General features: G+C 37.5%; 3 protein-coding genes across 7 annotated transcripts in view; 2 read left to right on the top strand and 1 right to left on the bottom strand.

Annotated features, from left to right (window-relative positions):
- Window positions 1-2,875, top strand: part of LOC147155731 (copine-3-like) — a 7,926-nt gene extending 5,051 nt beyond the window's left edge. The window contains exons 15-17 of one of the 2 annotated variants that reach the window (XM_086065973.1): window positions 273-509; window positions 951-1,063; window positions 2,106-2,875. In XM_086065973.1, coding sequence (XP_085922099.1) covers window positions 273-509; window positions 951-1,061 — 348 coding nt within the window. In that variant the 3' untranslated portion in view covers window positions 1,062-1,063; window positions 2,106-2,875. The remainder of the gene's footprint in view (window positions 1-272; window positions 510-950; window positions 1,064-2,105) is intronic. The other variant, XM_086065972.1, reaches the window with a different exon arrangement.
- On the bottom strand, window positions 1,631-5,741 carry idi1 (isopentenyl-diphosphate delta isomerase 1). Of its 2 annotated transcripts, none has more exons than XM_086065977.1 (7): window positions 5,617-5,715; window positions 5,037-5,103; window positions 4,494-4,666; window positions 4,329-4,421; window positions 4,130-4,260; window positions 3,955-4,059; window positions 1,631-3,838 (listed from the first exon to the last, which is right to left on the bottom strand). In XM_086065977.1, the coding sequence occupies exons 3-7, from the start codon at window positions 4,633-4,635 to the stop codon at window positions 3,626-3,628; spliced, it is 684 nt and encodes a 227-aa protein (XP_085922103.1). In that variant the 5' UTR covers window positions 4,636-4,666; window positions 5,037-5,103; window positions 5,617-5,715; the 3' UTR covers window positions 1,631-3,625. The 2 variants fall into 2 exon arrangements, with proteins under 2 accessions (XP_085922103.1, XP_085922102.1); XM_086065976.1 differs by having other exon boundaries at window positions 1,632-3,838; window positions 5,037-5,204; window positions 5,617-5,741.
- LOC147155729 (WD repeat-containing protein 37-like) lies at window positions 5,445-23,110 on the top strand. 3 transcript variants are annotated; one of them, XR_015092055.1, is made up of 15 exons: window positions 5,806-6,083; window positions 6,991-7,265; window positions 9,550-9,646; window positions 9,810-9,905; window positions 11,577-11,641; window positions 13,574-13,712; window positions 14,117-14,188; window positions 14,904-14,948; window positions 15,026-15,102; window positions 15,205-15,439; window positions 16,559-16,700; window positions 18,923-19,057; window positions 19,989-20,103; window positions 20,178-21,426; window positions 21,557-23,110. XR_015092055.1 is itself a non-coding variant. In XM_086065975.1 (14 exons), the coding sequence occupies exons 2-14, from the start codon at window positions 7,113-7,115 to the stop codon at window positions 20,307-20,309; spliced, it is 1,503 nt and encodes a 500-aa protein (XP_085922101.1). In that variant the 5' UTR covers window positions 5,445-5,562; window positions 6,991-7,112; the 3' UTR covers window positions 20,310-23,110. The 3 variants fall into 3 exon arrangements, 2 of the variants coding, with proteins under 2 accessions (XP_085922101.1, XP_085922100.1); XM_086065975.1 differs by lacking the exon at window positions 5,806-6,083 and adding an exon at window positions 5,445-5,562 and having other exon boundaries at window positions 20,178-23,110; XM_086065974.1 differs by having other exon boundaries at window positions 20,178-23,110.

Below are 23,110 nucleotides of genomic sequence, written 5' to 3'. Positions count from 1 at the left end.
TCTCTTGCTTTCTTACGCAGAAGTACAACGGAAGGATTTCTTGAGTGTTAAAACATGTTCTTCTGCCCCCTGCTGGCATATTGCATTACAATTGTACACTTTATAGTCGTGCTAAAAAAAAAAAGTATCAATATTCATGCCATGAGTTCAAATATTTTTTAAATAATACATTAAATTAAAATTTTTAATAATTTTCAGAAAAATACAAACTTCAACTTTTCGTTGTGTTTCCATAGTGACTCAGTTGTTGCTTTTTCATCTCCCCCTTGAAGCAATATTTCGTGCTGCTCATCATCACCGACGGCGTGATCACCGACATGGATCACACACGCAACGCCATCGTCAACGCCTCGCGACTGCCCATGTCCATCATCATCGTGGGGGTGGGCGGCGCCGACTTCACCGCTATGGAGTTCCTGGACGGAGACGACGGGCATCTTCGCTCGCTTACTGGCGAGCCCGCCATGCGGGATATTGTCCAATTTGTACCATTCAGGCAGTTTCAAAATGTAAGTAAAACACTTATTAGTTTACTGCATCATGTACATTCATTTTGTGTGTGGTTATTTTAATTTCTCGTTTGTTTCCAGCTTAAGCTGTTAACATGACTAATTTGTTGCTTTAAAGGAGACAATACATTATTTTCACAATTTAAAACAATTATCAAGTGTCCTAATAGCACATCACATCAAAATACTGCAAGGAATCAACAAATATGGTAGAAAAATGTCCCTTGGTTGGGCTTCATCCAGTTTTATTTCTGATTGAGAAATACAGCTGCAGTGCTAGTTTCAATAAAGGGCACAAAATCCAACTATTTGTATACAACAATAATTGTTTTCCATATGTCCCCTTTAAAAATGACATGCATCCCGCTTTCCCCATGACACACTTTTAGGGTGTCCATGTCCTTCCAACGTAGCCCGTCTGTGTGCCTTATTTCTCTGCAGGCGCCCAGCCAGGCTCTTTCACAAAGCGTATTGGCAGAGTTACCTCAACAAGTGGCGTCCTTCTTTGGGTTATTCAAACTGAAGCCTCCCCACGAGCCCAGTTCTTCATAGGGGTACCCCCGCATATTTGGTCTTAAGCCCCATATAACCCCCTCCCACACTGTTTTCTGCCTCACTTAATTAACGCTTCATGACTTCGATGAACCATAGCATGCATATTATGGAAAGCCATTTGAGCATTTATTCAATAGTATGATCTTTGTCCTCAGTAAGACAATTCAGGGCACTTGCTAGGACACCTTTGCATACTCGAAGCACACATACATGTCATGTTACTAGTGAGGAAAAACTTAACGGGCATTTTACCACTGGTGGGGAAAAGATGTACCTGGACATGAAGCTGGATTAAGGATAATGAAGTTCTAATTGCTTTCCATAGCAACTTCTTACAGAAGTCAACCCACAAATTTCAAGGGGCGGCCATTTTGCCACTTGCTGTCGAATGAAAATGACATCACAGTTGACCGGGGCTCAGGTAACGGCCAATCAAGGCTCCACTGTTCTGAGTTTGATCATGTGATGTTCGCAAGCTGAGCCGCGATTGGTTGTTGAACAACTGTGATGTAATTTTCAATCGACAGCAAGTGACAAAATGGCCGCCCCCAAGATGGATACAAAAAAAAGCATAGAACATATTCTTAGCCACATAGCATAAATGCCCGAGTCATATATATTTTTAATATTTTAAAGTAGCAAGTAGTTATTGAACACTTGGCTTAAGGACCAGTGGGTTCAGTCCCACCGCCAACACACAAAACCCCATAAAAGGTATAGATAGTATCTTTAGTGCCCTTGAGCATAACCACTCAAATCAGCCCGGCCTCATCTCGTCTTCGCCTGCATATGTGGAAATTGTCTGCGTGGTTTACAAAAGTAATGTAGTGTAGGCATGCTTATTTATTAACATTCTAATTAACATTTGTATTGATTGTGCATGTCATTGTTGTTAATTGATCTTTCATATTTTTACAACAGTAGCGTGCTCAAAGTTTTGTCTGTGTTTATCCCCATTTGTTGCTCTTCACCTCTTCCTTCTATAAATCGTCCCAATTTTTGTTATTGTTTTCCTTAATGCCAAATCTGTCCTCATCGCAGGCGCCGAAAGAAGCACTGGCGAAGAGTGTGTTGGCTGAGGTTCCGGGTCAGCTGGTGGAGTTTTGGAACACATTGAAGCTGAGTCCACCAAACACCAATCCTGTTGCAAAGCCTGCAGAGGCCATTTGATGTTGTTCTACCCAACTTGACCGTCTGGTACAACCCAGACATAAACACATAGACAAATCAAACACTCCAAAATTATACTCTTTATAAAAAGGCAAAGGAGACGGCTAGTTTACCATAATATTGCGTTCCCTTCGAGTCCATATAGGCTCGTTGTAACAGCTACTCATACGTACACTGCTGTTGTTTATTGAATCTGTAGTACACGTGCTTTTTAAATTAAGTTTAACAAGCCAGTTTTGTGCCATGAAGAGTTAGTAGTTACTAGACTATCCTGTTGGTACAAGCTAGTTTGTGGACTCGGGTTTACATCGCCATATTGCTCAAATAGCTTTTTACGATGCTGATTTTTGCACAAGGATTATTGTGTTGCCATTGTTTTGCTATTACAATATTCTATTTACTGAAATGCCTAAACCCTGCGTATACCTTTTATAGTATGCTATATTTTTTTAAAGCAGTTATTTGAAATGATAGAAATACTGTCTGTTTTATTTTCTTTCCCATTGTGCCTGCCGATACCCTTACAAACAGCTTGACTGATTAGAACGGCTTGGCAGAGAATTAAATTAGCAATAATATGCATCAGTATTAATATCCAGCATACACGTTTATCTTAAATAAAAAGAAACGATGCAACTCTACATTTTTTGGGTGTTCCATGGTCATATGTGCATAGTCATTAAAAAACAAACAAAAAAAAAACAGTATTTTCTTAAGAAGTCACACCATTTTAATGTGAACGTCAAGCAGCGCCGTGGTTTTACATATTAACATAGAAAAATAGGCTATTCTCACTTTTGCAAGTTATAACATTGTGAGGTTTATTAGTTCATTACGTTGCCTTTCTAGAGTTAGTAGTCAGGTTTCCATCCAAATGTTTCGATATTTTTAAAGCAAATTTTGTGAAAATGCGCAAAACGGACATGCAACTTATGCCAGTTTCCATCCATTCTTCTTTTGCAAATAGTGAGGAGACATCATACAAGTATAAAATGGGCAGATTACGAATCTAAAACTGCATTCATGTTTTTTTCTTTAATTCATTCAAAAATAATTGTGTTTCTTCGTCTCCCCAAACATATCTTACTTTATCATCCGCCATATTTTTGCGACTACAAACGTACGCCGTTACGCGTGACCTAGTATCCGTTCAAAACGTGCGATGTATATCCGGCCAAAATGCGCATTTTCCTTTTTCCGATACAGTTTAAAATCCACCCCCTCCAAGCGTAAAAACTTTTTTTTGTGCGAATTTTGGGCATTTCCATTCAGTTTATTTTTCGCAATTCTTGAAAATTCCAATAAAAATAGGTGGATGGAAACCCCACTAGTGACAAGTAGCTACGAAGTTCCTGTGAAGCCTAAAGTCTGAAACCCGACTGTAGTATTGATTACATGCGGTGGATGTTGGCATGATCCATAAACTGTTTCAGGTTCTGCAAATTGTCCCACCATTTGAAGAGGAAGGTCTCTGCAATGAGTTGAAACCAAGGAGTGATCTCCAGCTCTTTCCGCTTGCCCTTCTCCAGCATTTGCCGCAGCTCCTCTTTGCTCACGTAACAGTAGCTTTTGATTTCGTTGGGGTCTGGGCTCAACTCTACATCCTTTAGAGACATAAAAAAAATAAAAATAAAATACATCCAGTAAATGATTACATTCTGAGTTCAGATTTGTTTTAAATAAATATACAGTATATAATCACATGACTTTTGAGTGCTACCTTCTGCATAAAGAGGATGTAGTCAATCTCATGTTCTCCCCAAACACCATCTGACTGGGCTTTATAATGGATTCTTGTTAGGTACGCCATTTCTTCCGGAGTCACCTGCACATCAACGAGAGTGAAGGGAGATCACATGCGCCTTAATCTTTCATCACCTTCCCTAATGTTTTACCTGTTCCATGGGGATACCCAGTTCCGCTTCGAGTCTCCTCTGCGCAGCTCTCCTCACTCCAATGGCGTCTTTCTCCTCCAGCTCGCTGTCCGTGTGTAAAGGGTGACTGCAGCATGTGTTTGTGAAACAGCCTGATAACGCAGACACAGTATTACACTTTGAACTGCAGAAAGACATCTTGTGTGGATGTGCTACTCACCGGGAAAAGTGATTTTGGCATCAGACCGCTGTTGTAAGAGCAGCTTCTCTTCACTGTTAAAAATGAAGACGCTGAACGCTCTGTGTAATAAACCTGGCCATAAAAAGAGTTAGTCGAATACAAAACGTGTAAAATATATATATATATTAAGAGGGGGAAACTCACCTTTATCAATGTTGGCATTTAGGTGGCAGTTTTTCTTTGTGTCGGCGCCGATCCGTTGGTCGTTCTCGTCGATGAGGATGCACATTTCGGCCAGCAACTTGACTTGCTTCTCGTCCAGGTGGTCTGTGGTTATCTCGGGCATTCTGGCCGACCACCGTTGGCGCTGCACGTCACTGCACAAACACAAAAATCCATTAACAGTGTACTTTACACACGCCTTCAACACCTTGAAGCAAGCATGCTTGGTATCTTTTAGTAAATTGAAATAGGTTTACACGTGGGAGGGCTCAAATGCGTCCCCTTCCCAGTTACACTTTCCTCTAACTAGGTCTCCCAGAATGTTAGCAGGTACGCCAGGTCAGAGTTTTATGTCAAATATGTGCTCATTCATGAAACGAATGTAGCAAACACTTTTGTTATATGAGGCCACTCAGTCAAGCACTTTTTTTTGGTTAGACTACGGGCTTGCTTATACAGCTTTCAATACACGCTTTGTTGAGACTTAAAGCGACATAATTGAGGCTTGAGAGTCCAAATGCTTACCTGGATAAAGCTCGGAAGCACGTAGCGACCGGTCGGCGAAACAATCCACTCCAAGGTTGACGAGCGCCTGCGTAGCAAGCAGGTACGTTTGTTTTTAACACGGCTGCTCCCTGGTAGGTCACCGCCCGCAGCGCCGCCCACAAAACCCGCACCATCGTGTGACCAAAGCTGTAAACCAATCACATGCGCTTCAATGTTGGGTGCAGCTAAAACGCGAAATAGAATTTAGGGTCGAGCCAAAAGTCAAAACTTGTCTTTAACGTACATTTCCGTCTGTATTTTTCTCATTTATTTGAAAAATAGCAATTAGCCTTTTAATTACACACGCACCTATATTAATTACACAGTGTGTGTCAAGACCTCTGGTAAAAATGCTTTAAATACATTTTCAAGACTAGCAGACGTCAGCGATAAGTTGGTCCGTTCCTTGAAACTAGTTCTGGTTTTACTATCCACACTGCTCAACACACGCCATCGGACCACAGCGCAAGCGTGGCCCGGCTCCACCCAAGCCTGCAAACACCAAGTATGTGTATCCATGCGCTGCATAGAACGTTAAAGTAAACAGAAAAATACTTACTTTGTCCTATCTCTTGTTTTGCACAGGCAATCCGCTACGTCTATTATCCCTTTCACCTTCGCTTACGAAAACATTTAGGGCGCAGTACTGTACATGAATCGCTCGACTACTAGACCATGCGTCTTACGTCACTGCTTTTCTATTTGCCGCTGTAATACCGGCGTGGCAGCTCATTGGTGGATGTAGAACAAAACACATAAGCGTAACACGGAAGCGTTTGCGTCCTCGCAGTACGTGATGTGTCAAAAAATTGTAAGAATGTACTGATCGGTGTGATTTACCATCCACTGTCACATCTGGTTAGAATCCATTTTGTACTTGAATAATATACAGAATATTAGATGGGATTAGTGTGAGATGAATGACGTTACACGCCACACAGTGAGAACCAGTGAGCTTGTGGTGTATTTGCAATGACATCTGAAAGGAAGTGCTAGTTGCGCTCATCTAGGTGAAGGAGGACAGCGGTGAGTCTTTGTTGTTGGTTTTTTTGCAGTGTATTCTGGTTACAAAACGTATGTTAAGTACTGTTGTTAAATGTGCTAATTGAATTTAGTTGAGATTGTTTTATATTTCGGTCATATGCTGGCCTTTTCACTGCGAATGGCGCTTCAATCAATTCCAGTCATTTAGTTGTTTTAGGCCAGACGAATTAAAGTACTGTTTGCTTAGTGTTACATAAAAAAAAAAAAGTAATTTAAATACCACTTGTAGTGTTATTAATTTTACGTTTTTGCTCTTAAACATTTATTTTGGTACATTTTTTAATTGAACTTTTATGGGCAATATTTCAATGTAATCATTATTTGTTTGGATTTGACTATTCATTATTGAAATGCGGTGGTGTTACAGTGACCTACGGTAATATGTAATGTATTTTTAGGAACGAAACCTTTCATTTTTATGAACGTGCAGGCTACTACGTATGTTAATGTAAGGTGTTTTTGTTTTTAGACAGAACATGTTGCAAGTTTTTGAATTGCCTATGACCCACACGCCTTTTAGTAACCTGTTGTGTTAGTTTTGTTTATAGCCCTTCAGACATTCTTGTTATTATCTTCTAATCTTTGCATTTTCTTATTGTTAGAGGTGGCAAGCACTCACACCCTGTACTTATAGAATTACAGATACTTGTGTAATATAAGAGAAAAAGTAAAAGTAGAACTCTTCATTAATAACTGTTTTGATAATTCTGCACAATAGTTTTTTTTTTATGAAACAAGAATATAAAAAAAAAACAATACAGTTGCCTGTTGTTTTTAACAAAATATACAAATAAAGTAAGTGTATTTTGGGAACAGTCTCCATATAAAGAATAACATAAATAGTTATATACAATTATATTCTGATTACTCTCTCCCTTTTGACCCGCAGGCAGATGGTGCTAATTGACCAGCACTGCCCACCCGTTTGCCATCCAGCCCTGTCGGTTTCGTTTGGTGCTCTTCAGGTAGGAGGTAAGCAGGGGGGCAGGGCCGTCCAACAAAGTAGGCGGGATGCCTGTTGAGGGTGGGAGCAGCGGCAGCTCTGCCTCTACCACTCGTCACCCCAAACAAAAGCGCAAGGCTCACAGCCTGTCCATCCGCCGCACAAACAGCACGGAGGAGAGGCCACCTGGCATCCACAGAGGAGACATGCTGGAGGGACAGGTAAGGAGGATACCTGCGGATGTGTTGCCTTTGAAGCCAATAATGCATTTTCTTAACACTGTTGTCATGGAAACTCGTTTAAAATCCTAATAACCTGAGGTTTAGTTATTGCCTTTCTTTTTAAAACATTGCATTTTTAGGCCACTGTCTCGATGAGTAATTCATCTGAAGTGATGGGAACATTGGTGCTACCCTTCATTTATTGCCTCCAGAAAGGGAAGATCATAAATATTATTATGTGGGAAGATATTTACTTATTCAGACTCTGTTTGATCACGTAGATCCTGGTTGTTAATTTTAGAGCTCAGTCAAGATGTTTTTCCATCATCTGTGTGATAAGGTGAGGCAAGGTTGTATGAGGTCATTTTGTGCGTGTTCTCATGATCCTGCTGTGACTTGGTTTAGTGGTACATTTTTATAATGTTTTTTTTTTGTATTGCTGGGCCGATTTTGAACATTTTGACAAATATAAACATCAACCTTTTTGAAGAATCATACTAAATATTAAATAATAGTAATTATTATTATTAATAATAATAAATCTAAAACTGTGTTAAGTTAAGGGAACTCTTATAAGAGATAATGCAGCCCCTTAGAACTCTTTTTACTTGAATTTAAAACTAAGACAAGTAAAAATGTAACATTTCAAATATTTTGTCATTTTTGAAAACTTACTGCAGAAAACAATAAGGTGCTTGTTGAAGTTTTTATTTAACTTAAAGAAATGCTAATGACCCTGGGAGGTCCTTAAACTTTGTTAAAATTTTAAAATATTCTTTTGACTTTTGACTAAGATAACAAATAAAAACTCTTAATATTTTGCAAATCTAAAAGGTTTTTCAATAAACATATGCCTAAAAAAAATCAAAGAGTTAAATAATTAATAATTAAAATCTAATTAATTAAATAAAAGAAAAAAATGGACTCCAATATTTTTCCTTGTTGTGAAAATTAATATTGGCTCCAAGTTTCAGTTATAGGCCTCCTTGTCTACTAACGCATTCACTGCCATTGACGGCTATAGACGTCCAAATTCTTTTTTTAACAATTTCTATTAGTTTAACATTTCTTCCCACTTTAGTTAACAAGAGTATGAAAGCTTAGATTTTTTTTATTGTATTAGAAGAAGATTTGTGATTAATCATGAGTTAACTAGTGTGACTAGTCATGTGATTAATTACGGCCCTAATTTTTAATAATCTTTTCTTAAAAAAAAAAGATTATTTAAAAGAAAAAAGAAAAGATTATTTAAAAAATTAGGGCGTCAGGCGAGTACTATTTTTAATCGTAATTAATCACATGACTTTACAAGTTAACTCACGATTAATCAAAAATTTGATATCTGTTCTAAATGTACAAAAAAAAAAAATTCTAGGTTTTCATACTCTTGTTAACAAAAATGGGGGAAAAAATGTTAAACTAATAGAAATAGTTTAAATTAAATTTTGACGTCTATAGCTGTCAATGGCAGTGAATGAGCTAATAATCATATCGTATCAGCCCAGAAAAAAACCAAAGCAAAACATCTCTAGCTCTAATTTAAAATGGGATTAATTGAGCCACAATAATAATTGAGCAATTGCTGTCTCCTCTAGTTTAATCTGCAGCAGAACAACAAGATATAAGCGATTAGCCTTCCCTCTCCTCTGGTTGGCAACTTGCGCTGACCCGTTGTCTCATCAAGTTTTAATACAGGCTGCTTGTCCGTGTCTGATTAGCCTTCTCTCGACCTGCTGGCTCAGTTCATGTCCAGCACTATCAACCCGCTGTTGCTTTAAAACGGACTCATAACATGCGGAATGCACTTTCCCACGCTGACATTATTAGCCTGAATATGCAGCAGGTTTTTAGAGGCACAACTAAGCAGCTTTGAATACATAATGGCTGCCTGTTGTTTTGGAATTGATCTTTTTGTAAGCGTGTAGCGCTGACACAATGGTCAGGAGGCTAACGTCGCAGTGACAAACTGTTGCTTTTGAACTTGTGCCAGAAGAGAGAGTGACAGTCGAGTGTTTGGTTCCCTGCTCCAGAAAGGAAAGAAGACTCGGCTCTTGATTTCAGCTGTCAAATGCAGACGTTTGCCGTCGTGCTAGCTTGCGCGTTGGGCCGGTGTAGCTCGTTGGTCACCTGGTAACTGGGTATTGCCTAGCATTCACAATGGAGGTAGGTTAACTGGCTAGTTTCTCTGTATTGGGTTACTTGTTGATAGGTATAGGTCAACTGTATTTAAAAATAAATAAATAAATAGTGTAAACAATAATTGCATGTTTGTGTCTTTTTCCAGGACTCCAAGCTGCCCCACTCTCTACGTAACAATCTTCTCGATCTATTTGGCCAGATTGAACGAGAGTTTGAAAATCTCTACATCGAAAACCTTGAATGTGAGTACATCAGTTTTATCCAGGCCCAAACCTCGAGACAATAACTATTTTGTCAACGTACATTTTTGAAGCATGCAATGTTGATCTTTAGGTATTGATTGACTAAAGCGGAATGTAGACAGTGTTTGTCCACTAAAGCCTTGTCTCTGTGCTAACATTACAGTACGGCGGGAAATTGATTCCCTGAATGAACGTCTGACTGGCGACGGACAGAATCTTGAGGGAGGAGATCCCGCCAAGGGGGCCCTGAAAACAAAAGGTCTAGTATTTCCTGTGGGATTTGTTGGAGTAATGTTATTGTTATGCTCGTGTTGGTCTACCTAATGCAGATTATGAGGAAGACTTTCAAAATGCTAAGTTTAAGGTCACTTGTAGTTTCTAATAAATTGTAAAAGTAGTGTGCAAACGAACACCAAACAAACTGCAAAAGTGCGGCATTCAGAAACTAGTTTTGTTATTTTCATCCCCCCAAGTCAAGATCAACAATGCGTGAACAATATCTCAGTATGACGCAGTACAATTTTGCACAACTGCACACTTCAAATATAATAACACATTTTAAAATATATTTCTATGTTATGTTTATATATATTTTCGACTGAAGATGACATCACCTGTGCTGAGGAAAGTAGGTCATGACTAATCATGGCTCACCTGTTTGCTGGGTTTGGTCAGCAAATTGAGCCAAATTGGTGGAAAATTAATATTTTAAGGCATTAATTGTACATGACAAATAATGAAATTACCAAATTCATTCTAAACAAAATATGATTTTTTTTTGCTGCAGAAAATGGCTCAATGAGTCAAGTATCCCTTTTAAGCAGCAATATCCACTTGTTTTTATCCATTTTAGGGGGCGGCCATTTTGTCACATGCTGTCGACTGAAAATTACATCACAGTTGCTCACGGCTCAGGTAACAACCAATCAGGGCTCAGCTTGCAAACTCAGTAAACAGGTGAGCCGTGATTGGTCGTTACCTGAGCATTTAGCAGCTGTGATGTCATTTTCAGTCAACACACAGCATGTGACAAAGTGGCCGCCCCCTGAGATGGATAAATACAGGTGGATTTTGCTGCTTAAATTCATATTTCAAAAAAGCAGTTTTAAGACTTAGTGGGTGCACATTGAACATTTTTTGCTGGTCGTAAAACAGCCTGATATTAACTCATTCACTGCTATAAATTCATAAATAAAAAATAAATAAAAAAGATTATTAAAAAGATTATTAAAAATTAGGGGCAAGAGGCGATTAAATGTTTTTAATTGTAATTAATCACATGACTTCACTCGTTAACTCATGATTAATCACAAATTCTATATGTTCTAAATGTACAATAAAAAAAATTATAGGTTTTCATAGTCTTGTTAACAAAAGTGGGAAAAAAAGTTAAACTAATAGAAATAGTTCAAATGAATTTTTGACGTTTATAGCCGTCAACGACAGTGAATAAAAAACAAATTTTTAAAGAAAAAAAATATTATTAAAAATTCGGGGCGTCAGACGCTTAAAGTTTTTAATCGTAATTACTCGCATGACTTCACTAGTTAACTCGCGATTAATCACAAATTGTATGTACAAAACTAAATGTACAATAAAAAAAAATCTAGATTTTCAACAAAAGTGGATTTAAAAAAAAAATAGAAATAGTTCAAATGAATTTTTGACGTTTATAGCCGTCAATGGCAGTTAATGAGCTAATAGGTGGTATCTGTACTCGCTGATATCCACACGGTAGTATGACGTCTTGGTATCTTCGCCACTTTTTTTTACCATTCACATGAGATACATAAATGTACCTGTAAACATCATTCACAACAGCTTTCTGTTAGCGCAAAGTAAATGGAGGGTTGACGTCACAGCAGCACTAATGTCAACAGCTGTCAATTTGTTTCCATTTGTCATGTTCACTATTTCGTTTGTCCCGCAGCCAGCCACAGCACCAGCCAACTATCACAGAAGCTGAAGACGACCTACAAAGCCTCGACGAGTAAGGTACTGGACGACTTATTCTGTTTGCCTTTTCATACACTTCATAAATGTGTGACCCGCGTAAATATTTGTAAAAGCTTCCGTGATGTCACTATCAAATGGCGCTTTGTTCCCGAGCGAGGACGAGGAGACTCGTCTTGTCCCGCCCTTTAAGGTCATGTGGTATGTCATGTGTGTAATTCATTGACAGAGTTGCCTTCTTTGAGACAGTCACACCTCCCTTGAGTTCTTCCTTTGTAATTTCTTTGCTATATATATATATATATATATATATATATATATATATATATATATATATATATCAATTGTACGCTTTCAATGGCAAAAGAAGTGGCCCGTGCAATTTCAGTGTGGCCACTAGAGAGTTATGAGGAGGATCGTGGGTAATGTCCCGTGTACGCTGTTAATCACATGCCCCTGATTCTCTTTTTAAACTGCAGTCTGACCTTGACTGTGCATCTCGTCTCCCGACTTATTTTTAGCAACAGCTGCATTGACAGTCATATAAAACCCTATATTTCCTCATGTAGTAGCTGGGGGACAATTTGACAAGTGTTCCTTTAGTTTAGCTAGATAGCTAGTTGTGCTGGACTAGAATTGCTCAACTAGTCAAGTCATGTGAATCCAGTCTCCCGCCACACTTGAGTTTAAAAATACTACATATAGTTGTCTTTTAGGGCTTTTTAAAATTGCAAATATAAGCATCATGTTTAAAAAGGCCAGTTGTTTTCCATTTGTTCCAGCATACGGAGGACCAAAACTGTCCAAATTAAAAAGAAAGAAATAAGTGAATAAAAATGAAAATAATAACAGATATAAAAAAATATATATGATTCAAAAATGAAATACAAAAAAATACATATAAATTGAAATGAAAAGCTCTTGCTTCTGCCTACACCCTTTTGGTTGTTTTTGTCCATGTTGAATTTTTTATTTATCTTGCCAATGAACCAAATCAATTTTTTCATTCATAAAAACAAAAACAAAAAAAGATATCCCTAAATAAATAAATAAAAGTACAAATAAAAAACGTTTATAAAAAAATAATAATAATTAAAATAAATGTCGAAATAAATACAAACATAGAATTAGAATTTAATATCAGTCAATAGATAAAAACACTCTGCTCTCACATTTATTTATTTCATGCTTCAGAAGTTCTGTCATGTCGAAATGTTATTCAAATGAGGGGGCGTTCCTAAGCATGGTTTGGGTTGGGTGCAGTTGTTGCAAACTGCATAGTGAGCGGGTCGGCAACAGCGTCTGCAGCATGAAATAAATAAACGTGAGAGCAGAGCGTTTTTATTTATTGATTGATATTGAATTCTATTTATATCGAAAAAAAAAATTTAATCTCATTTTTTATTTTTATATATGTTTGTACTTTTTTATGGATATGTATATATATTTTTTTGTTTTTATTTCCACTTATATTTTTAGTATATAATTTTTTTATTATATTTTCATATCCGTTTTTATTTTCATTTTTATCTATTTATTTATTATTTTTTTTTAATTTTGGCAGTTTTGGTCCTCCATACCAGCACCCTCTGGTGCCTAGTTTATCAAGTGCAGTTTAATTTTAATTAGGCATGGTTAAGGGGCGATAAATGAAGGGGAATTTAAAAGTTTTGAGTTCCTCCATAATTGACTCAATTAGCAAGGAAATGCCTCAAGCCTTATTAGTGGTCGTTTATGTACATTGAGGTTAACGTTAACTGTACTATTTGAACTATATGCATAATTATGACCTCAGCTAATTAGCATTGTATAAATCCAAAAGAGTCTAAGTATCATCACTAAATCGTTTCCCTGATAAATACTCACTATCCCAGTTTGGTAGTATTGGACACAAATAATTTATCATAATTACATCATGTTTACTTTTTAGAGATTTTAGACCCGTTCTAATTCTCATTTCTTTATCACATCCAGATTGTATCCAGCTTCAAAGCCACTACAGGGTCCAGAGCTTTGTGCCATCTGCAGAAGGAATATGTTGGCCATAGGGACGGAATTTGGGACCTCAGTGTGACCAGAACTCAGCCAGTTGTCCTTGGAACTGCATCAGCAGGTACATTGCGTACCTGCTACCTTCTACCCTTTTTCCCGCCAATTTTCAGGGGCAGAGGAGCTGCTGTTGTAGATCCACAGGCAAAATAGAGTTTAAGTATAATTTTAGTGACGCACAATCACCAGCAGATGGCAGCCTTACTAACGAACGGAAAATGATGGTATGAAACTTTTTTCCTGAAGAAAGACGGTATTATTATATATGGTGTGTGTATATTTAATTATAAACACAATATTCTGTGGTTCTTGAGAAATTAGTCAAAATGCTCAAAACAGCTGGCAATATAAAGTTGACTGGGATTGAATGAGTTCATCGTTTTGCCTTGTTTTCGTGTGATTTTGATTTTCATGGTTCCGTTTTTGCACTTGGTTTGGCAAAAATGTTCATGACTGCTTTCTTCACAGACCACTCAGCCCTGCTTTGGAGTATAGAGACTGGGAAATGTCTGCTAAAGTATGGTGGCCATGCAGGATCAGGTAATCGGAAGCTTAATATTCAGTCCGCCACATACTTTTACTTGTTGAGAATAGAATACAATTATTCACACAGACATTCTTTTTTTTTTTGTGTGCAAGTTTTTAACTCATTCACTGCCATAAGTTCATTAAAAAAAAGATTATTTAAAATAAGAGGCGACTTCACTAGTTATTTATTTATTTTTTAAAGAAATGATTAAAAAAAAGAAAAGATTATTAAAAATTAGGGGCGACTGGTGATTGAAATTTTAAATTGCAATTAATAGCATAACTTCACTAGTTAACTCACGATTAATCACAATTTTTTTATATCTGTTCTAAATATACAATATTTTTTTCCCTAGGTTTTAATACTCTTGTTATAAATGTTAAACTAATAGAAATAGTTCAAATGATTTTTTGACGTTAATAGCCGTCAATAGCATTGAATGAATAAAAAAAAGAAAATATTATAAAAAATGTGTGGCATCAGGCGATTAAAATTTGTAATCGTAATTAATCGCATGACTTCACTATTTAACTCACGATTAATAATTATTTAATTAAAAATTCTAGGTTTTCATACTCTTGTTAACAAAAGTGGAAAAAATGTTTAAACTAATAGAAATAGTTCAAATGAATTTTTCACGTTTATAGCCGTCAATGGCAGTGAAGGAGTTAAAAAGTATGTTGGAATAGGATTGGAATGAGTCATTCATATTGATCTCTCTTCCAGTCAACTCTATCAAGTTCCACCCCACGGAGCAGATGGCCCTCACAGGTAAAAGCTTGAATATTTGTGTCAATATGTTATTTTGCCTCATCGCTTTTTGAGCCTTGTCCTTGTGTGGCCCCCAGCCTCCGGGGACCAGACGGCTCACATCTGGCGCTACATGGTGCAGCTGCCTGCCCCCCAGCCACCACCAGATGTCAGTGTAAGTCACTTTATTCCGCTCAATTTGAAGGAGTTGATTATGCCCTGGAAGTTATTTGACATCCCTGATCGACTTTATTTATTTATTTTTTTGCAATATTAGGTGCCGTGTGACGATGACCAGGATTCGTCAGACAGAGAAGAAGGCGAGGTGGACGGCGAAGGCCCTTGCGAGGTGCCCACTGTCCGAGTTGCTACGGCAACCCTGAAAAGTCACCAAAGTGTGGTCATCGCAGCTGATTGGCTGGTGGGCGGCCGACAAGTGGTGACAGCTTCTTGGGATCGTGCTGCCAACTTGTATGAGGTGGAGACATCGGAACTGGTGCACACTCTCACTGGTAAGCCATTTTAGTTATGTTGTAGTACCATTTTCTGTGAAGAATCAAACATGACATCTACAGCCAAATGGATTTTTCATTTCTTATAGTTGCCACAAGATGGCAGCAAAACGCTTTAAACTCAGGTTGGATTGACTGTTTGCGTGGTCTGAAAACAACACAGACAAAGAAAAAATTTGCAAAATAAAGTTTTGAACTGAACCGTGAAGAATATGTATGGAGGACCAAAACTGACATATACTAAATAAATAAATACATTAATTAATAAAATAAAAATGAAAATAAAAATGAAAATAAAATTAAACAAAAAAAACAAAAAAATTCAACAATTAAATACAAAAATATAAATTTCATTTAAACATTAAAACAACAATATATATAATACACAAATATTTATTTATATTTATATTATTCAAAAAAATATTATTACCAACAACAAAATATATACACATATTATATATTTTCGTGGTTTTTATTTCTATTGTATTTAAAAAAAAATGTAATCACATTTTTATGGTCATTTAAATTTTTTTATTGTTTTATTTTGGCAGTTTGGGTCATCTATATATATGTGGGGGTTCACTGTATTCATATTGGGCATGTGCAATTTTCATGTAAATAAAACCTTTTACATTAATTTGCCTTACTTTATCATAAAATGAGATTCAATACATGAGCTGTATCAAAATGTATGCTTTGTTTAAATGACAGTTGGAGAGGCGTTTGCGTAGGCTTAAATCGGACTGTATTTTACTGAGCAGCCTTTAAAAAAAAATTTTTTTTTTAATATATATTCTCTTATGGAGGGCTGGTGAAGTACCGATACCTGGCCTATTTCAAGATATCGGTACTAGCGATTGGCCGCCCTCTTGTGGCGGTTTTATGATCAGGTACTCGAAATTAGAAGAATAGGAAATTGTAATGCATTTCATTCAATTGGGAAATGCTATATTGGGATCTATAGAGGCCTTTTTTTAAGTACCTGTCATTGTTGTTGTTTTTTCATTTTATGTATAAAAAGTACCAAATATCAAGTATGTTCTTTTAGTATTGTTATTATTATTATTATTATTTTAATGCTATCCATAACCTGAGTTAAAAATTTGTGTCTGTGTGCAGGCCATGACCAGGAGTTGACCCACTGTTGCACCCACGCCACCCAGCGCCTGGTGGTCACCTCATCCAGGGACACCACCTTCAGACTGTGGGACTTCCGAGATCCATCCATCCACTCCGTCAACGTCTTCCAGGGACACACAGAGTCAGTTACTCACTTCCACACACATCCGTGCAGTTTAATTTGCAGTACTTATATCGACCACAGAGTGGCGCTCTATTCTCTCTCTCTCTCTCTCTCTGGTGTCTGAACAACTCCCTCACACACAAATTTGCTAAGCCAAATCCTCCACTTGCATCTCATTCATTACTAAGTGCCCCCCCCCCCCCATCACCTCCCACCCCTCTCAGCATCTCTCTGTGTCTTGTGTACAGTATTTATCTGTCTGCTTCCCCATTAATCCCCCACTCTGTGTACTTTTTTTCCACTGTGAGCACTCAATTGCTGTCACTCATTTGAGCTCCCCTGCAACAGCTTGTCTGCTCTTGAGAAAGTATTTTTGTGAATATTTGACTGATATTTTTGAATTACGTGCTTCCACGTTTATAATTACAGATGTTTTTTAAAATGTATTATATGATATCTAATGTGTTTTTAATTGACACTTTTGACAATCAAGGTCTCAAGACACTTGTGCGTGTGTGCCTACACGCATATGAAATTATTATCAATACCAACCTAACTGCCCCTACATACCAATTAGCGAGCAGTTTGCCGTCACCAAAACGAAAGCTGCCATTTCTCCTGCTAATTTTGTCAACGTGGCACACTGACAAATGTGAACGCGGCTTCAGGGAACGCCGCTTTACATTTTCTTCCGTCTTCTCTTGCAATTAGCGCTAATGCTTACTGACAACAATCCGCAGCAGCTAAAAGTGCAGCGTACGCCTGCATCCTACCACCCTGCCGTCATGACAATTGCGCGTGAGCTTAACAAAGCAGCCGGCAGCAAAAAGAGGAGTTGGTGGACGTGATCTGCAAATTCACATTTATATCTTTGTTTTAGGAATTAGGCCCGACCGATATGCTTTTTTTTTTAATGTTAATGCGATACCGATTTTTGGCAGAAAAAAAGGAAGGAAGTGAAATAAGAATAGAATAAACTAAAATAATAGCAACGGGGGGAAAAACTGTGCGTTTTGGCCTCTTGGGGGCAGTGTGGTACTGTGCAACCATGGTTTACACACTTAAAGTGAGTACAGAAGAAAGTTGCGATTGAATTATGTTAAAATAACACATTTTTCATACATTAGGAAGAATTTGTGCCTTTACTTAGTGTTATCTTACTTGTGGGTACAGCATTTGTGTGTTAATATTCGTTATTTGAAGGAAAAACGCCCCCGTAGTCGATGTGTCAGCATTTGAATGGCATCCTCCCTTCGCTTTAAGCATTAGCGCTAAGCTAGCGATGTTTTAAAAATGAAGCATGTTTTGTATTTAAATATACAGTTAATGTAATTATTATCGTGTGTGTGTTTAGTTTTGCAGTTAACTGCAACTGGGATGTCATTAAACAGCTTAAAAGACGTTAAGGGACAACAGAATAACCAAAATAACATATGCTACACACTTGGTAGTGGTTAATGCTACGCAACCAAAATGGTGCGTTCAGGGTACATTCACAGCGTCGGGAATTTCGGTTTTCTTTGATAATAATGTTTTCAGGGGAAAATATTTGGCCATTTGAAGGGCAATAATCGGTAGCCGATTAATCGGTCGGGCCCTATTTAGGACACACAATGCTAATGATTGAAATGGAATTAATTTTAAATTTCAGGAGTTTTAAGTGTTTTTTCCCCCCTAGTATCCCATCAAAAAATATCCTTGACCTTAACTGTCAGCCACAGCAGAGAGGCTATTAAGTAGCACTGAACACTTCCCCTCCCTCCTCACGCTCCCTTTCTAAAAACGCTTTAACCTTAATCAACCTTTTAATAAATTACCTTGTCTGACAACGCTCGCCTCACTCCCCCCCCCCCCCCCCCACGGCATAGTCCTCCTACACCTCTCTCCCTCCCCGCCTCACACGTTCCCAATTGGCTTGGACGCTGCAAAGTCACAGGGCGCCTATAAAGATGCAGCCGTCGCTGCGAGCATCTGCCTCACTTATAGGAGTTTAGTCCCCACTAATTAGCTCTTAATTTTGTGTCAGTTTGAATTAAACATGCAGCCAAAATGTAGACGTGTGCACGTGTTGCCTACTGCTACTTGGCAAATTTGGGGGAATCTAAAATTCGAAACTGTTTTTGTGGTGTTGAGCGGAGTCATGTTTTTGTACATTGCTTTACAAAATGGTGGCTCACCTCAATGTCTATTTTTGTAAAACATAAAACAAGTCATGTAACAGTTTTTTTTCTTTTTTGTAGCACGGTGACATCAGCCGTGTTCACGGTGGGCGACAACGTGGTGTCAGGGAGTGATGACCGCACCGTTAAGGTGTGGGATCTGAAGAACATGAGGTCGCCCATAGCAACCATCCGCACAGACTCAGCTGTCAACAGGTAGGATGGAAAATAGAGAAGTGAAGAGAGTCAATATTAACAATAATTTTTTTTTAACTTGACATAAATGCTTATCATTTACAAATGTGACTAGTTGTAGATTTTTATTGCTTAAAATTGTATATTTTGTTTTTAAGAAGATTTGTATTTATTTATTTTTATTAATTTAATATAAATGCTTTGGGGTTTTTTAAAAAATATTTTTGTTTTTATTAACTTAATAGGACTGCTTATCATTTACAAATTTGCCTGTTTATAGATTTATTTATTTATTTGCTGAAAATAATCACATATTCACTGTTTTCGTGCCAAGGTCGAAGCAACAAAGCTTTAGTGGTATCTTAGTGTCAAGAAAGTATGTTGAAGTGAGTTGAGGAGTTTTATTTAGACATAAGTAGGGCTTTGCTGCCAACTTGTCATATTTGCATTCACAAGAGAACACTATGAATTCAATTTTTCAAAAGGTAAATAATGCTCAGATGCAATAATAGGTTTAAATGGAACATTTATTATTTCATTTTTAAATCTATTTGTATTAATTCATTAATTGATATTATTTTAAGATAAATGCTTATTGCATATTTGCAGATTAGCATTTACATATCTGCCTATTTGCAGATTACAATTTTTTTGTATTAATTTAAATAATGTTTAAATAATTGGCTAAAGTGCAGTATATTTTTTTAAATATTTTAGTTAATATATTTTCATGAATTTAACGTTAATGCTTATAACCCATCATCCGTCATTTGCTGAAAAATTCACATATTTGAATGGTTTGACCTTAGCCCAAAAACAATAAAGGTTTAGTGGTCTCTTTGTGCAAACCGAGTATGTCAAAGTGAGGCGAAATTTCACGCCATTTGTTCATTCATTTGCTATATGAAAAAAAAAAGCATCACTCACAAAGAGTTAAACACCAACATTGCAGGATAAGCGTCTCGGCCAACCAACGGATCATCGCCCTGCCGCACGACAATCGACAAGTGCGTCTGTTTGACATGAGCGGAGTGAGGCTGGCCCGACTGCCTCGCAGCAACCGAATGGTAAGAAGCGAACGCGAGCTTTCAATCTTGTGAGCGCCATTGGAATCCAAACGGCGAAATGTGTGTCACCGCAGGGCCACAGGCGCATGGTGTGCTGCACGGCGTGGAACGAGGAGACCCAGACGTGCAACCTGTTCACCTGCGGCTTCGACCGGCAGGCCATCGGATGGAACATCAACATCCCCGCCTTGCTGCAGGAGAAATGAAATCTGACGAGACGCGCGCAAATCCCTCCGCGTAATCTGCCGTCTCGCACGTGTTTAGAAATCAAGTAAGCCATGCTCGCGATATCCCAAACTTTTTGTGAGTAGTTTGTGTGTATTCACTTCACTGCTGTTAAATTACTGCTGAATGGTTGCATGAAGAGAAATCCAGCTGTTTCTATTACAGACCATGTGTATAGTATGTTGTTGCCTGATGAAGTGACCTCCGTCAAATTGTTACAAATGAATGGATTATATTGTTTTACTGTACTTTTTGTTTGAAAGTACGTTAATGAAGATGTTGTTGTGATTTTTTTTAAAATATTTTTTGTCAAGCTGGAGTTATGCCTCATGATATATCAAAATGATTTGCTTCCTATGAGTTTAAGTCAACAGCTACGTCAGGGTGTCCAAAATTTGGCCCGTGGGTCATTTCGGCCCATCATCTACTTTTAAGCGGCCCACAGCAAATTGTAAAAATTAATTTTGGCACATCCAGCAATGCCAGAAAATTTTTTTAAATACTGACTTTTTTTTGTTTTGTTTTTAAATATCAATAGATCGAACCCAGGTTCAGAACCACTGACCTAGAACATAAAAAAAAGTTTGGAGTAATATCAGTCCATTGAATCCAGGTTCAGAACCACTAACCTAGAACATAAAAAAAAAGTTTTGAGTAATATCAATCAAACCACCGACCAAGAACATAAAAAAAATAAAAAGTTTGGAGTAATATCAATCGATCAAACCCAGGTTCAGAACCACTGACCTAGAACATAAAAAAAAAGAAAAAGTTTGGAGTAATATCAATCGATCAAACCCAGGTTCAGAACCACTGACCTAGAACATAAAAAAAAAAGTTTGCAGTAATATCAATCGATCGAACCCAGGTTCAGAACTACTGAGCTAGAACATAAAAAAAAGTTTGGAGTAATATCAATCAAACTACTGACCTAGAACATTAAAAAAAAGAAAAAGTTTGGAGTAATATCAATCAATCGAACCCAGGTTCAGAACTAGTGACCTAGAACATAAAAAAAAGTTTGGAGTCATATCAATCAAACCACTGACCTAGAACATTAAAAAAAAGTTTGGAGTAATATCAATCAATCGAACCCAGGTTCAGAACCACTAACCTAGACCATAAAAAAAGTTTGGAGTAATATCAGTCCATTGAACCCAGGTTCAGAACCACTGACTTAGAACATTAAAAAAAGAAGTTTGGAGTAATATCAATCAATCGAACCCAGGTTCAGAACCACTGACCTAGAACATAAAAAAAAGAAAAAGTTTGGAGTAATATCAATCAATCGAACCCAGGTTCAGAACTAGTGACCTAGAACATAAAAAAAAGTTTGGAGTCATATCAATCAAACCACTGACCTAGAACATTAAAAAAAAGTTTGGAGTAATATCAATCAATCGAACCCAGGTTCAGAACCACTAACCTAGACCATAAAAAAAGTTTGGAGTAATATCAGTCCATTGAACCCAGGTTCAGAACCACTGACTTAGAACATTAAAAAAAGAAGTTTGGAGTAATATCAATCGATCAAACCCAGGTTCAGAACCACTAACCTAGAACATTTAAAAAAAAGTTTGAAGTAATATCAATCAAACCAATGACATAGAACATTAAAAAAAAGTTTGGAGTAATATCAATCGATCGAACCCAGGTTCAAAACCACTGTCCTAGAACATTTTTTAAAAAATAGACACCCCCTGAGCTACACCATTCCAAAAATGTGCTTTTTCCTTGACACTGATGTCAACACTTCAAACTTAAGTTGCCTTTTTTGCGTTTTCCCATTGGGGCAATTTCCTTTCAACATTTTCTTTATTCTGCCTTTGGAAAATGATGCAAAGTGTTGTTGTAAGTGTAGCAATAATGGGCCAAGGGTCATCATTACAATCTTACATGTGAAGAATTTTTCAATTATGCATCGTCTTGTCAGTTTAGGAGTTGCTGTGTGTAAATAATGATCCTGTAATCCCACAATGAAACGCATCGTCACCAGCTTGTTGCCAACTCAAATGTCTTTATTCTCTGTAATTACATATTCAAGTGTACTTGATGGTTACTGCTCATGTCAATGTGAAGTTTACAAATTGTTGATGAGTCCCAAATGCGCTTCCCAACCCCCTGATCTCGAGACGCTTGTACAGTTGTGCCATCAGACTAACTTTGTTGCATGAACCCACAAAAGTGCGGGTGTCAAACTGAAGGCCCGCGTGCCTGCTGTGGCCTTCATCTCATTTTATGTGGCCCCATGTAAACTTTCCCTTGACTTTTGTTCAAAACGAGTCATTTATTTATTTTTAATTTGTGGCTAGTTTCACAATTATAACTGAACCCCCGTTGATGTGGTCCATGATGAAAATAAGTTTGACTCTATCTGAATGCTTTCCCATTATTGAAAGCTACCCGAGCGTACATTCCAAATGCCTGTTAAATAACTAATTGTGTCCTACTGCGCAGCGCAGATAGCATTTTTATTCCTGTTTCACTCAGGAACTCAATCCCACGGCCACTGGTATCAATGTCAATTTAATCTAATGGGGGGGAAAAAAAGACAGGTCTGGTCTGCGCCCCGCGTATGAATTCCAACTGGCAGGAAATATGATTTGGGCCTGATACATGAAATTATGGTTTGCCGATTGAAAGGCTGAAAAAGCGGATAGGCTTCGCTTTATTGTCGCAGGTCATATTCACCTCCAACTTCATTATGTGTTCTTTTCTGCATAATTTATTGTGGCCGGTACGTGCTCTTCAACACTTTCCAATAATAAAAAAAAAAGAAAAA

The sequence above is a fragment of the Leptonotus elevatus genome, chromosome 21 (assembly GCF_054856555.1).
Source record: "Leptonotus elevatus isolate MCC_2025b chromosome 21, RoL_Lele_1.0, whole genome shotgun sequence".
NCBI classification, from domain to species: domain Eukaryota; kingdom Metazoa; phylum Chordata; class Actinopteri; order Syngnathiformes; family Syngnathidae; genus Leptonotus; species Leptonotus elevatus.
This window is presented reverse-complemented; position numbering and strand designations above follow the sequence as displayed.